Genomic DNA, 14,763 nt, shown 5'->3' on the forward strand with positions numbered 1-14,763 from the left:
AAAGAAAAGAAAACTGATGGCAGAGGGCTGAGATTGTTCTCAAGAGAGGGGAGACAAAGTTTACATTCTTCAAAGCCATTTCTTCAGGCATCAAATGGAGCACCCAAACCATAACACAAACCACAAATATATTCAGGAAGGCACAGCTCTTGCCTTGCAGAGTCTGTAAGCTAGAAGGCATGACAAAAGATAAAACATCCAAAAAGTCACTAAGCTGTACTCTGACATCACAGTTTTCTGTTGAATGCACCAAATCTATTAAGAGGGCTTGTGCATAGTAAATGATGTCCACAGATGCCTCTCCTATCCAACAGACTCTAGATAACTAACTTTAATTTAACTTGCAGAGATGTGTCTTGTTCAATGTGGCTGAATGGGCTTATGCTTCATTGAGCTGACATCGTTGCAGAGATGTGTGCTTGTTTTTTGTGCTATCCTAAGATGGCAAACATTGCCCCTTCCCCCTGCAACCCTCCATCTCTAGCAACTGGTTATCAAGGTGGTTTTGCATTAGTAGGTTCAGCTTCCTGACTCACAGAGGTTCTGGAAACCAGGTTGGTTCCAACTGATTAGCTGATTGCTAAATGACAGGATGCTAGCAGGCATCTAACCATGGCACTGGCTGCCTTCTCTTAATCTCTGAATGTAAGACTATCGCTAATTGAAGGTAAAACTCATTCTAGAGACAATTTTCTTAAGGGGAAAAAATAAAACTCATTCAAAAGTGAAGACTACTGCCCCTTAGGTCTTTGCTTATCCTTTAAATTCTGTTGCCAGTAAGAGCATACCAGCCTTGTGATGATTGAGCACTTCTGGCTGTAGCGAAAACTCAGTCTGGGTTTGATTTCACGAAGCTCACTAATGCATTGTCCTCTTTTTGCTGAATAATTGCTATAGTGTTGTAACTGTGCAGCCCAGCAAATGCATCTGAAAGTCCTCTTAGGCCATCAGTAAGAAGAGTTACAGGAGTCACATGTTATTTTTCTTCCCTAACAGTTGCTGCACCCAAGGGATTGCCAGCCTGTGATCATGAAGATTAATTATACCTGCAACAAACGGTCCTGCTCCTTTTGCCATTTTTCCTGTCGTTTTCGTTCTTCCTCTTGATCCCAAACCCGACGACTAGGAGCACTAATGGATGGGACTGGGAGCTAATATAGCACAGAAATGAAATAATATTATCTTCTTCCATATAATCAACACTCTACATTTTTTTTTTTAAAGAGAGAAATAGAAGCCATTAAAAACGCTACAGCTTTATAGTGACAAGAACCTAAATTAGCCTTTTCTTTAAAGGAACAGAAAGCAACCATTCCATTACACATTAGAAAATCTTAGTCAGTACTCTCGGATTTGATCACAATTTTAAAGCAGTATAAAAAGCAATAGAAAGCAGTGGGCTTCTTGAAAAGACCAGGATTATACAAGTAATTAGGAGTTTGTAAATAGTACTTACATCAGGCATTGCAGGCTCTGGGCCTCCTGTGAGATGTGGGAGACAAAAACCAGAAACCATTAGAAGCACACACACTCAGTACTGCAAGACTTGTGTAAATGTGGAAAGTCCGAGCTTCAGAATAATTTTTGCTTCCTTAGTAAGCCATGCTTGCATTTTGCCCTACTGAACTTACTTTAGGTCAGAATTCATTAGGTGCTTTCAACTAATGTGCGCAACTGCTTAAAAGCTTTACATGCTCACAAGTGCCATCAGCAATTGCTTGAATCAGCGGTACATCTCCCACTGTGGCAATACAGAGGTTCTTTGCTACAGCCTTCCTATTATTATTCTGAAACCCAACTGTTTAGCATGACCAATACTCAGAATGCTGCTCCAGGGTAGAGCAGCTACTCACCCACTGCCCTTGACATGAATTAAGAGCAATATACATCCACAGGCAACCTCCCTAACACAAAATAATGTATTTTTCCTTTACAACTATACTCTTTACCTGCTCCCAAAAAGCACATCTGAATTTGGCAAGCTTATCACCGTTCACCACAAACCTTACGCTATTTGAGGCTATCATGCTTGGTCTTAGCTTGTGCCAGGATGATTATTAAAGAGAGACATACGTTATGCTAATAAATTAAAAGTTTAGAAAATGTGGAGAAGCACAAGTTTAAGTATAATCCTTTCCCAAGCATTATCTCGATTTTTGTTCGTTGCTAGTGTACTTGATACTTAGCTGTCCAAATCTCAGTTAAAAAAAATGAAAAAAGCCAGATGTCCTAACAGTTTTCTGAAGTATGACCACATGAAGTGGAGAAAAGGCCAAATTTAGGACATCTAATGTGCCACAGACTACTGTCCAATCTATATATGCACAATTTTGTCTTTGTAATCAGATTGCAACAGCCACAGTGACAACAGGACAAACAGACTTGATCTCCTGCAATTGCACAAGGAGATGCTAAAGGGAGGCGCAGGCAGCACCTATCTTTGCTCCCCTTTTCTTTCACCCTTGTAAGCTTATGCTGGCCTGTACAGGTTTAGGAAGAAGAATCTCTCTCATCATTGTAATGCTAAAGTGTCAAAACTTTAAAATTAGCAAAACTGTACTGAGTGTACACTATAGAAATATACCCTTCTCCTCCCTCTCAAGCACAAGTGAAATACTTCAAATATTGCTATAAAATTAATTAAAATAAAAACCAAACTTCATAGCTGGTCTTTAAAAAAAAAAAAAACCACCAAAAAAACCCAAAAACCAACGAACAACAACATACCACCATATTGCAGAAACAATGCAGCAGAAGTATTTAAAAGCAAACAGAACCACAAACACAGATTTATGCTGTGGCACTTCACATATCACTTCTGGAAAAAACGGAAGCCATCACCACTGAAGGCAAAGTCCTGGCTCCACTAAAATCATTGCCAATATTCACACTGGACTTCCAGTGGGCCAGAATTTCACTCTTTCAGGCTACAGCGAAACAGCAAGGCATACATAGTCTGAAGACAGCATTAGACATACAACATTAGTGGAAGTATGTGAGTTGTGACATGCAAAACACCAAAAAGCAACCTACAAAACCAAAATTGAGCGCCTTGTTTTTTTGCCTTTAAAAGCTAGTATATTCAATTCAAAATTTATATTGGTCTTCTTGGGATCTTGTGACATCACCACACAGTGGAAAGCCAGCAGCTGCCATTTTGCACCAATTTAGATGAAAGCACAGAGCTGCAACTCAAGATAAACTTGAATCCAGAGTTAAGTATTTTATCAACAGCTCTGAGATCCGCACTAAACCTCTGCTGGAATATTCAACATTATTCTTGTTTTGTAGGTAGTAGCAAACCTGAACAGAGAGTGCTATCCTTCTTACTCCTACCCAGTGAAAAAAAAGTATGAACAACACAGAAGAGATTTAAACAGCTATAGATATAAGAGAACACACAAAGACCCATTACCACAAAGGTAGACCCATGAATTGTAAGAATAACCTGATGACCCTGGGGAAAGAAGGGAAATTAATTATGTTGCTTTGTCATAACTGCAACAAACAATGCTGAAGAGGTATAGTACCCAGCACCAGACTTGTTAGGAAGAGTGTGCAGCAGGAACAATTTCATGGAAGTACATGAAATGTTAGCTCTTTGGTTTACCTTGTTCAAAAAATTGTGACCGCCTTTTTAAGTTTTTCAAAGAAATAGGTTCAGATGCTATTTGAAAAATACAAAGAATACAAACAAGCCAATGAGGTGCTTTTTTTTTTTTTTTTTTTTTAAATGACTGTCACCACTGGATAAGAAACATTTGTTAGACCTCCAATCTACAGCAATACCACTTCAGAAAAATAAAAAGCCCCTGAAACACAAAAGAAATTTAATCTTTCATAATAACAAATACAGTTTTTAGTAGGTTACATCATACACTGATTAGTATTTACCACTAACAATGTCCAACTATAACAACAGTACAAGTGTCAAACTTGGACTCAGATTCTCCCTGTCCAATTTAAGCCTCCTCGACTGAGATGCCAAACTGGGTTGAGGAGCCTAATCACCATTTAAGGTCATCAGAAAGGCATCTCCAGAATGCAACTGATCTCTTGGGGGAACTCTTTTATAAATTGCCACGTGCGTTCAAGATAAAAAGAAATACAAAGTTCCCATTTAAGGATTATTATTGCATTAGGAAGTATACATACCTGGTTTCTCTCACTGTCATCAAGTAAGGCTATAACTGTTCATAGCATTGTAAGTAATTATTATTCATACCAGAATCATCAACATCATTCTTCAGGAATAAAAGTAGAATAATAATAGTAAAACAACCACTACTGCCAAAACCTCACAACTGAAATAGGAGGGGGAAAAAAAAAAGTTGAATACTCTTTACACTATTCCTGGGCAGTGAAATAAATCAATACTCATACTGACTCAGTCTCCACACAATGCAGTAGCAATTATAATAAATTGTGTGCCTTCTCCCTCTCTTTCACCCCTACCACACAGCAAATTTACAACCACTAATACAGAGATGGGGGGGGTGGGGGTTTGTCACTGCTTTGTTGTCAGTTTTCCAACTGCCTAGCACGTTGTGGAAGCAAACTACACCCAGTTTGGATGCAACTAGATCTCTGTGATACCTGTCTGGTTTTCGGTTCATTAAGGTCTCGCTTCACCCACTGTATAAAGCTTGTGGTGATTACAGGTTTAGTGTCTGCGCTTGTTGCAAACCCACACAATTAGCAGATGAAAAGCAACAGTGGTTTACCTCTTTGTTCATTAGAGCCAAGATCTCCTTGCATTCCATTTATCAATTTTGTTTCTGTATCCTGAAAAAATAAAAAATAAAAGGCTTAGGTTCATTAGATTTGTGGAACCTTATCCAATTACACATCTCCCCTGACAGGAACTATATATCATGAAACACTTCAGAACACTTTCCACAGAAAGATACAAAATATCTAAAACTTCCTGAGTGTATTATATGATAAAACGACTGCAGGCATTTGAGGGGGATCAATAACCGTCTGTGACTTGCTGGCTGAAATAAAAACCATTAGTTTGCAAGAAAATACCAGAAGGAACATCTTCCTATTTCAACTCCTTGGTAGGCAGGGTGTTATTTGCAAGTAATTTGAAAGCACATATACGCTTGTTCTTTGGGGCTGCAACTTTCATTTATGCTAATAATGGAGGTAAAAGTATTTTCTAAAGAATAAACACTCTATATATTTTAGTTAAAGCATAGTCTGCACATATTTTAATACTTATCACTTAGCAGTGCCCACTCATGAATGGACAGTAGCAAGTCTTTAAAACATCTTATTTACCTTAATACGTACATAGCTACATCTCCATATTTGCAGTATCCTATATGTTACTTAAGCAATACAAGTAAAAATAAGATTTCCAAGGTCTTTTCTTCATCCTCCCCCTATCAAGGCATTACATTTTTTCTTTCTTCCTCCCCCCAAATCCCACGACCCTTCAAAAACATAACTCACAGAACTTTGAAGGCTGCTGGAGAAATCTCTTTTTGTTGATACGGAAACATTTGAAACGTGTTCTCCAGAAGTTGCATCAATCCATTTATTTTCAGATGTACCTATAATGTTGGTAGCCATACTGGTGAGATTGAGGATTTTATGCCTTATATGTGGCAGGGAAGGCTGGTCTTTGCCCCAATCTTTTTGGTATGTGGAGCATCAAGAAATTAATGTAGACAGTAATGTCAAAGAACAGAACAAAAGTTAGTGAAAACACATTAAAATAACACAAAAAAACCCACATAACAGAAGAGGTAGACACACAAATCAGGTGGAATTTGTGAAGACCGGAAAAAGGGCTTTTATGAGCAGACCGCCTTCCCCAAAAATGCAAGTGTTAGTCACAAGCCAGGTAAAAGATTACCAGATGTTTTGCTAATACAGACTACAGCAGCTCAACATTAGAGAGCAATTAGTATTCATTGGAAACTATTTAATTAGCATTAGTAAGGATTGAGAAAATTCTTCCAACTTTACTCACACAAGGTACAATTTGACTCATACGCTATCCAGGGAAGTGTCATTTTCATGTCTGTGCTCACCAGGAAGCACAGAGGGGGGGGAAAAAAAAAGGCAGTCTAAACTAGACTACCAAAACTGATGAGGCAAAGACAAACGATAATCTTCTCTCAGACTCCATTTCTCCCCTCCCACTACCTAAAATTTATTCAATGAGTTCTTCAGTTCTTCTCTACTAATCTCACTCTTTATTTGTGCTAGGCCCTGCAGAAGTTGTGATTTGTTTCTTGTCTCTTCCTCACCCCACTATTTTTTCCCCACGTGCTGGTAACTTATTCTACCTAGCTTTCCACTAAAAGAATGTTTTGTATTTATATCTGTGAAAGGAGTCATTGGTCACACTTTCAACTCTAGAAAAATTATTTTGGGACTTTGAAAGTCTATCCTGATTTAACCCATGGTAAGTTTAGAGATGCTACAAGGCCTTGAGCCAGGATGGAAACCCTCGCTAGCCAGAATGGGTGGTACTGTTCTGGAGAGATTACAGCATCACAATACTTGGGTCAATGGACAAAATCATAGCATAGAGGTGCTACATCACCCACAAGCTCATACGCCACCTGAAACACTCCCTGAAGAAAGGAACACAAGATCCTCCTTCCCTGAAGAAAGGGAGCTGCTGACTGAGGGAGAGAGGCTCTAAAAATTACTATCCTCTAGAGATCAGCACCTCTGTTTTTGTGGTATAGCAGGAAAGAAAATGTAATATTCCCTTGTGTGGTGGTTGCACACTTTACCTGTGCATCCTCTCAGAAAAAGGCCAGAGCACAAGAGAGAGGTCAGTAGTTCAACACTTTGTAGACTTGTTGTCAAGACACTTCTAATGCACAAGTACTTAAAAAAAGCCAAGTTGTGTTAAAATGCAACAGACATGCTAGCAAACTACTTAGCTTAGATGCATATTACTACTGTAAGGGTAATAAGGACTCTCAGCTGTCAGGTACAGCAGAGACAACGCTTATTTGCCTTACAGAGCACACTGTATCTGCCTGATGAAACAACTCACCATTCTTTCCATATCGTCTGACATCCATGACCAGGTTTCCAGTTTCTAGTGCTCTGCTGATGGCTTCTTCCCACTGACTATAGTCCATATGTGAAACCTTTGTGCCGTTGATAGCAACGATCTCATCATCTACATGCAGCTGACAAAGTGCTGCAGGGCTACCTGCAGAAAACAGAAGAAAAATAAAATTATGTCTCCATTCGCAAATATTGTTTTACCCCAGTTGTGACTGAATTAATTTTTTTTTCCCCCCAAAGAAATGCTTACTGGTGGATATTCAGAAAATCTTTGAAAAATCTACTGCACTGTGAATACAAGGTCATTAAAGTCAGTTAATATCTAAGTAGTGTTTCAATTTGAAACTTATGAAAATGACAAAGGACATTAGTCTTTTGGACTTGCAAGCACTCATTTTCAGGCTAGCTCATTTAATAAACAGCCTCTGGGCCCACCCCTGCCTTCACTAACTCACATTTATAACCCAGGATAGCGAGAGAGAGGCAGGACCACATTGTCTGTAGCCTCCACTTTGTTAACTCCAGTAGAAGCTGGCTTCCTCATATTCTTATTTACTTTTTCTGGGCTCTACTGACAAGAACATGCTGCTTTATTGCTTTACTAAAATAGTTTGTTAGCTCTGAATTGACTGGTAATTGGTCCCAAGATATTGCTGGGTGCTGTCTCATTAGAATTCTCTGGATTCTATTTATTTTTTTCAATTAAGAGCAAATTTTAGTGCAGCTTGGACTTTGAATTCTACTGATATTTTGCAAGACAGGTTGCACTTTATACTCTTTTTCATTCACTACTAAACATTCCAATCCCTAACATCCTGTGATTCTGTGTGATTCTGTGATTGGAAGGTGATCTCACTAGCCTAAGGACAGAGAACATACAGGACCAGTTAACAAACTTTTTTCCATTTAATTCAGAAAATGGATGAGCTAAGAAACCCAGACTTCCCTAAGTAAGATTTTATGAATTACATCTGAATAGTTCTTCCATTAACAATTACTCCCTTAGCAGAACAGAAAATAGAAAAGCTAAGTGAAAACGTAGTTAAAGATTGCACAACAAACTCTCACATTAATTAAAATAAAACAAATTTGAATTCACAATGGAAGTGTTTTCCAAAGTAAGTAGTGAAATGCAGACATCTTGTTTAAAATATACCAAGAACAGTGCTGTATTATATTAACAGAAACAAACGTGGACAAGCATGACACAAGAATTTAAGACACTGTATGCTTCATCCTGATCTTCTTCTGACTCACTAGTAAAATGCTGCTAGAAGTCTGGATCATCCACTAAGGATTCAAATAGCTTTTAATATTCCTGGCACCCCAGGAAGTTAAGGAATGAAGAAATGTCATGTTTCCTAATACTGTAGTACCAAACAGTGATCCATCATAGTTCACTAAAAAACAACAGCACTAACTACCATGTTAGAAGAGCATAGCTCCATATTCTATTTTTCTGCATTCTTCTTAAAGCATGGACTAAAGACTCCATTAGCAGTTATCAGTAAAATTTTCAACACACACCAATTACTTTTAAGCAATATTATAGAAGAAAACGTAGGGTTTTCATTTGGAGGAAGAAAACATGGTGACAGTTAAACTGGAAAAAACGTGCATCTCCTTAGAGCAAGGAAGAGGTTAAAGAAATAATGGATTTTCAAATCTATTAATGGAAGGTACTATTAAGGATACTATTGAAGATACTACCACTGAAGTTACTATTTTCAACAATATCATATAACATTTGTAATTGTGTCTTTAAAAATCTAAGTACCATATAGTTTGACTACATGTATGCTGCATTTTATGCTCATGGTACAGGGAATGCTTTAGGCTCAAGGAAAGACATCAGAACTGACAATTTCCCTGGTTTGTGCTGTGACAGAACGAGCCCTAGGAACCAAAAAAAGGTGGTGTTCATTTTACTCAGATTATTTGATTGGAATGAGACCCAATTCAGAGGCAAGAACAGTACCTCAGTTCAGTTACGGTAAGCATGTGAGGGAAAAAGTAGGTTACCAATTCAGGTTTTAGGAAAGAAAGAAAATTTAAGATTGCGTAGTTCCTCCTATAATATCAACAGAAAAACACATCCAGACCACATAGACTTGAATGAATAGCAGCAGTCTCTGGATTGTACGTGTAGACCTAACACAGTCAGGACAACTTACACTGCTCAATTTTTGGCACGTAACTTTGCCAGCTGCTCTTCCGCTACTGCCTTTACAGTTTGTGAATAAAAGGGATTCTCAAGAGTGCAAACCTATATTGGGCTTTTCCTCTGATTCCCTCCAGAGAAGCCTACAGAGACTAGCTGGTGATTCAGGTGCCAAAAGTTGTGTGGTGCTGATTGTCCAGTTACTCTAAGACTCTAGTATTTACTGATAATTTCTTTATACCTATATATCCTCTCTAAATAGAAGATTTAGTTTACATTACATAAAACAAGTATTGCTGTTTTTCATAAATTTCCCTGAAGGTAAAAGATTTTTCTTTCTTACTACCTCACAATGAAAAGAAAACCAATCAAATTCACTCATTTTCCATGTGTATTTAGTTATCTCTAACCTATCCCCATCTGTTGTTATTACAACAGATAAACACTAGCTCAGAGTCATACAAAAAAATTAAGTCTTGAAGGAAGTGGGTCAAATTTACTTTGTCCTACATGCCTGCAAGTGTTTGATGGCAGACATGTGCACTCCTACATCAACACTATCTCAAAAAAATGATTGCAAACAGGGTGGGTGAAAGGGAAAGGACTGAAACAATAAAGATTACATGGCAGTGAGGAAGCTGGCAGAACAATGTCTAGATTTAATGACTTTAAGGCTTCTGTTTACCTAATTTTTAGCGTAAAGGTTGAAAATTCCTGTAAAAAATGAACACTATCTTCTTTTATATGTAGTAAATGGGCCTCACCAAAACACATTACAAGTTTAACTCTTAAATTTTTTGAGAACAATTATAAGAAGTTAATTTTGCTTGCCAAGTAGTTTTCTTAACAAGTTTTTGAAGAAAAAGCATATGCAGAATACAGAGTCATTTATAAGTAATAAAAAGACAAATGCAGGTTTATCACCTAAAGAAAATCATATAGCTAGTTAGGATGACAAGTATGTCAAGACAATCAGAGAAGTCTTCCTGGAAGCTACTCCTGGGCTCACAAAAGAGAAAAAGGTGACTAGGAACAGTTGGTACAGATTTGTCAAGCTTAAATCATGCTTGATCAACGTGGTTGTCCTCAATGATGAAACTACTAGATCCATGGATGAGGGAAGAGTGGTAGATGACATCCACCTTGTCTTTAATAAGGCATTTGATGTGATCTTCCACAGTATCCTGATATCAAGTTGGGATGGTATCATCTACAGGGCAGAAAGACCAGATGGGTGAAAATCTGGCTGGGCTGCCAGGCTCAATGGGTAGTGGTTACTGGTCCATACTCAGCCTGGAGGCTGGTTACAAGTGGAGTTCTCCAGGAATATATCCTGGGACCTGTCCTCTTTAATATGTTCATCAGTAACCAGGAGGAGGTGGTGAAACACACCCTCATCAAGTTTGCAAACCACGCCAAAAGGGAGAGGGTGGCTGATACGCTGGAGAGTAGGGCTGCCCTTCAGAGCAGGAACCTGACATTCAACAAGTACAAATGCAGAGCTCCACTCCTGGGATGGACTAACACCAGTGATGGTACAGGGTTGGGGGCTGATGGGCTGGAGAGCAGGGCTAGGGGGACCCTGGCAGTGGTGGGGCTATATGAACACCAGCATGACCAGCAGATTGACAGAAGTGACTATCTCATTCACTCAGTACTTTTTATGCCACATCAACAATACTGTGGCCAGTTTTGGTGTCCTACTATAAGAGAGACATCAATAAACTGTGGCAAGTTTCATGGGAGGCCACTGGGATGGTTGGGGAGAACTTCCCCATGAGGAGAGGCTGAGGCACACAGGCTTGCTCAGCCTGGAGGAGAGGCTGTGAAGGGACCTAACAGCAGTCCCTGTAACCCCAATACATACAAGGAGGTCACTGAGAAGGTCACCCCTGCTCTTTACTGAAATTCATGGCAGGATAATACAGCACAGTGGTTATAAACTGAGAAAGTCTCACTGGATATATAGGGAAAATTTTCTCTGAGATGATAATCATGCATTGCCCAGAGAGGTGCAGTTTCCATCCTTGAAGGGTTTCAAACACAACTGGGTAAGGCCCTAGGCAACCTGGTCTGAATTCAGTCTTGACACTTTTTCGAGCAGGGGTTTGCTCTAGATATTCCTCCAAGGTCCCTTCTGACCTGAATTATCCTATCACTTATCCTTAAAAACAGGAAACGCAACATTCAGAAGTGCCTAGCTGAAAACACATCTTACTCGTTCAACGGGCCATCCACCTCTTCCACCCTTCATTCCTTTAAAGGAAGCTACAGCTATTGAATGAGCACACAATACAAGCCAGTTGTTGAAAAAAAATACGTTAAACACAGGCTATAAATGAGAATACCAAGATGTAGTCCATTCTCCATTCAATCTGTATACTTTGCGCCCTTCCTTGTGAGAATGGTAATAAAGAATAACTAACAGCCATGAGGCCTTCATCTTCTCCTCCCCGCCTACAGAGCTGGGGACAGAGCCCACATGGATGTTTATGAATGACCAGCAGGAACATTCATACCCTCAAGGTTTCTCATTTAGAGATGGCAGTGCAAAAAGACAGTCCTCTGCTTCCAAGTAACAAAATTAAACCCGAAGCCTAGGAGCAGAGAAAGCAAATGTAAAGTTATTCTTCATGCAAAGCGAATATTAACAGTTACAATCTAATTATGAGAAGTACCCAGCTACAGTGAAGAGAGGTCTACAAATTGACTTTGAAATATGGTGGGTGGAAATATCAGCTGCTCAGTAAGTGCTGTTAAATGGTATTTTTTCCTCTCTGGAAAGCATAATGAAGGACTAACTAAATCAGATGTTTCCAGTTGTTTCTCCTTTCTCAGGATGATCTTGTGTTAGCTGGAAGAAAGGGCACAATTAAATATTCTTCAAGTGTTACCAGCAATAGGAAAGATCACTGTTCAGAAAACAAGCATTACATGTGATTTGCCTGTTTTTTTGTTGTGTTTTGGTGTGTTTTTTTTAATTAAGAAAACTGAGCTTGTTCTCTGCAAAGACTACTAAAGCTTAGAAATAAACTCTATGTATATTTCTTTTCAAGATAAAAATGTTTGCTATTCCTCAATATGAACATATCTGAAAACCCCTCCACTGGAAATCAATTTACAAGTTGCAATTGCTTAAAAATATTAACTGTCTCCAAAATTCAACATGACTAAAAGGTAAAATTGAAATAAAAATACTAACTCCTAACTAAGTTTCCTCTGCATGTGTTTACAAACCATACGAAGTGAAGTCTTTTAAACTTAGCCGAAAGGAAAAATCTGGGTATTAAAAATCTGTCTGTGCCCCTTACTACTGTTCTGTAAGGGTCTTGGTGAATGTTTGAGTAATCATGTTGATGCGTTTTCAGTGGTTATAGAAATGTCCTTGACTAGAAAAATGCTATTTAGCACTTCTGAATTCAACCAGTTTCAAGAGATGAGGATTCACAGAAATGCATTAGCAAACTAAATATTGATTTTTCAATTCTCTACCTGATTTTTTTTAAATATTCGCAACATTCTTAACAGCAAATGCCTTAATTTAGAAGCCTCTGCAAACCAAATGTAAGAACAAAAATTTGTACTGTTAATACACATTTACCTCCTTCAACTGTCTGTACGAAGGCCCCTGAAGAACTCCAATTTGTTGTAAACCCAAAGCTGCGACTGTGGCCAGGTCTCTGGTTTATACTGATTCTCAATTCACTGTACTGTTCCTGAAAAATAAAACATGACACTCCAGTATCTGGTATCACAGGAATCTAAATGAGGGAAAGTTTATCCTCTAAATAAGTGAGGCTGCTCACAATGTGCACTTTAATCATCTATTATTAGCATCATAGACAAAGGAAACAGCATTCAAGTCAGTTAAGTAACTAATTTGGTTTTTATTCCAACAGGTATGTTTTCAGTTTACACTTCTATTTTCTCTATACATATATTTAACTGTGCATTTCTCTTATTTTAAATGTTTCCTAACATGATGCAACAAAATGTAGAAATTTGAAAAAACTAAAACCTTAAATGGGTCTTCATGGATAGTATTATGAATTTGTAGAGCATACTGCCTCCTGAAAGAGCATCAAACAGGGATGTGAAACAGTCAGATAACAGTAATTCAACTTATTTTTTTCTTGCACATCCTACAGCAGGCATCATCAGTTCCTTTAGGCTCAATGCTGCAACTAGGTTTACTTGGGTGAACAATCATCATTTTAATTGTGTGTGAAATACTACTAGCTTGCTATGGATTTTGTAATGAAGGCCTTAGATAATAAAACTAATCCCAGAATTAGCTAGAATCCAGTTCTTCCATTCCCATGGACTTTCAGGATGCATTCAAAACCAGAATGAAAACCCAACACTACCATTTTAAACTACAGAAATATTTGATTGGGAAAACATTTTGGAACACCTGCTTTCAATCCCACAATGTATTATGAACATGTGTTGCATACATTAACATTTTAATGTGAAGTCATTAAAAAACAATTAAAATACTCAAATGCATGCTATTTGCATGTTATTCACTTCATTATCATGGAACTGACATTGCTACAAAAGGAAAAAAAAGTATTTTAGTCTTTTTCTGCCAAATAGATATATTCCAGCAACGTGTGCATGGAGGAGACCTCCACACGTGTACTAAATGTATACCTATATTTTAGTTGCCTAGCAAACCAGCTTTCCTGAAGGGTGTGACTCATTTTCCCTAACTTAAAATATTTAGAAGTATAGGTTTCTAAGCCAGTTCCCCAAAGCTCCTATGTTGGTAGGATGCAAGAGGCAGCTGCGGGGAGCACTGCACAAGCAGATGCAGTTAGCCAGTCTCCTGGCAGGATACAGCCAGAGTAGGCTTTAGCAGTATCCGAGCACTGGATGCAGAAGACAACATTGTAAGGCAATATCCTGAGGTTTCACCTCATATTACACGAACTTGCCCAGCAAAACACTCCCAGTAACATCCCAGTGTAGAAAGTAAGTCCTTTCTTCAAAACACAGCTACTGGCTTGCAAATGCTCCCATACAGAAACAGACTTTTTTCTATTCAACTCAAGCTCTTAGGTAACAGTACATTAAAAGTTAATCTACTAACAGACAGGTTAGCACACTGCACTAGAGCACATATAAAGCTTTTGAATTTGCGCGTGTTCCCGGAAATTACTGTTGCTGTTAGTTTTATTTCCACCATCCCAACCCAGCTCTTCTTCAAACCTGCCTCTTGTCAGAGGAGTAATGGGACTTTGTACACTGAACTTCATCATTTGGACAGGCCGTCTCCAAAACACTTAGCACTCCACAAACCTGGTGTTTTTGCCCTGATGGCTAGTGAACTATATAAATCTCTCAACTCTGGCAATGATTTACAAACCTGCCAAATGGAACTTGCATTCCTTAAGTTATAGCTTGTTTGAGGCACAACACATGCCTTTAAATTTTTTTTTTTATTTTATTAAAAAAAGCCACATCACTAATTTGCAGGAAGGACAATTTATAATCTTGTGACTAATGACAGGAAAAAAAAAAATGGACCTACTACATTTTGTTCTCATTTGGCT

At 38.4% G+C, this 14,763-nt stretch overlaps 1 protein-coding gene across 10 annotated transcripts in view; it reads right to left on the reverse strand.

Annotated features, from left to right (window-relative positions):
• Positions 1 to 14,763, reverse strand: part of LMO7 (LIM domain 7) — a 94,151-nt gene that overhangs the window by 16,377 nt on the left and 63,011 nt on the right. For 7 of the 10 annotated variants that reach the window (XM_068418443.1, XM_068418383.1, XM_068418423.1 and 4 more), the window contains 7 exons: positions 12,807 to 12,921; positions 7,028 to 7,189; positions 5,461 to 5,642; positions 4,725 to 4,785; positions 3,416 to 3,457; positions 1,457 to 1,482; positions 1,047 to 1,151 (listed from right to left, as the gene is read on the reverse strand). In XM_068418443.1, the coding sequence (XP_068274544.1) occupies positions 1,047 to 1,151; positions 1,457 to 1,482; positions 3,416 to 3,457; positions 4,725 to 4,785; positions 5,461 to 5,642; positions 7,028 to 7,189; positions 12,807 to 12,921 (693 nt within the window). The remainder of the gene's footprint in view (positions 1 to 1,046; positions 1,152 to 1,456; positions 1,483 to 3,415; positions 3,458 to 4,724; positions 4,786 to 5,460; positions 5,643 to 7,027; positions 7,190 to 12,806; positions 12,922 to 14,763) is intronic. The other 3 variants (XM_068418416.1, XM_068418454.1, XM_068418399.1) reach the window with 2 other exon arrangements.

The sequence above is a fragment of the Nyctibius grandis genome, chromosome 2, assembly GCF_013368605.1.
Source record: "Nyctibius grandis isolate bNycGra1 chromosome 2, bNycGra1.pri, whole genome shotgun sequence".
NCBI lineage: Eukaryota > Metazoa > Chordata > Aves > Nyctibiiformes > Nyctibiidae > Nyctibius > Nyctibius grandis.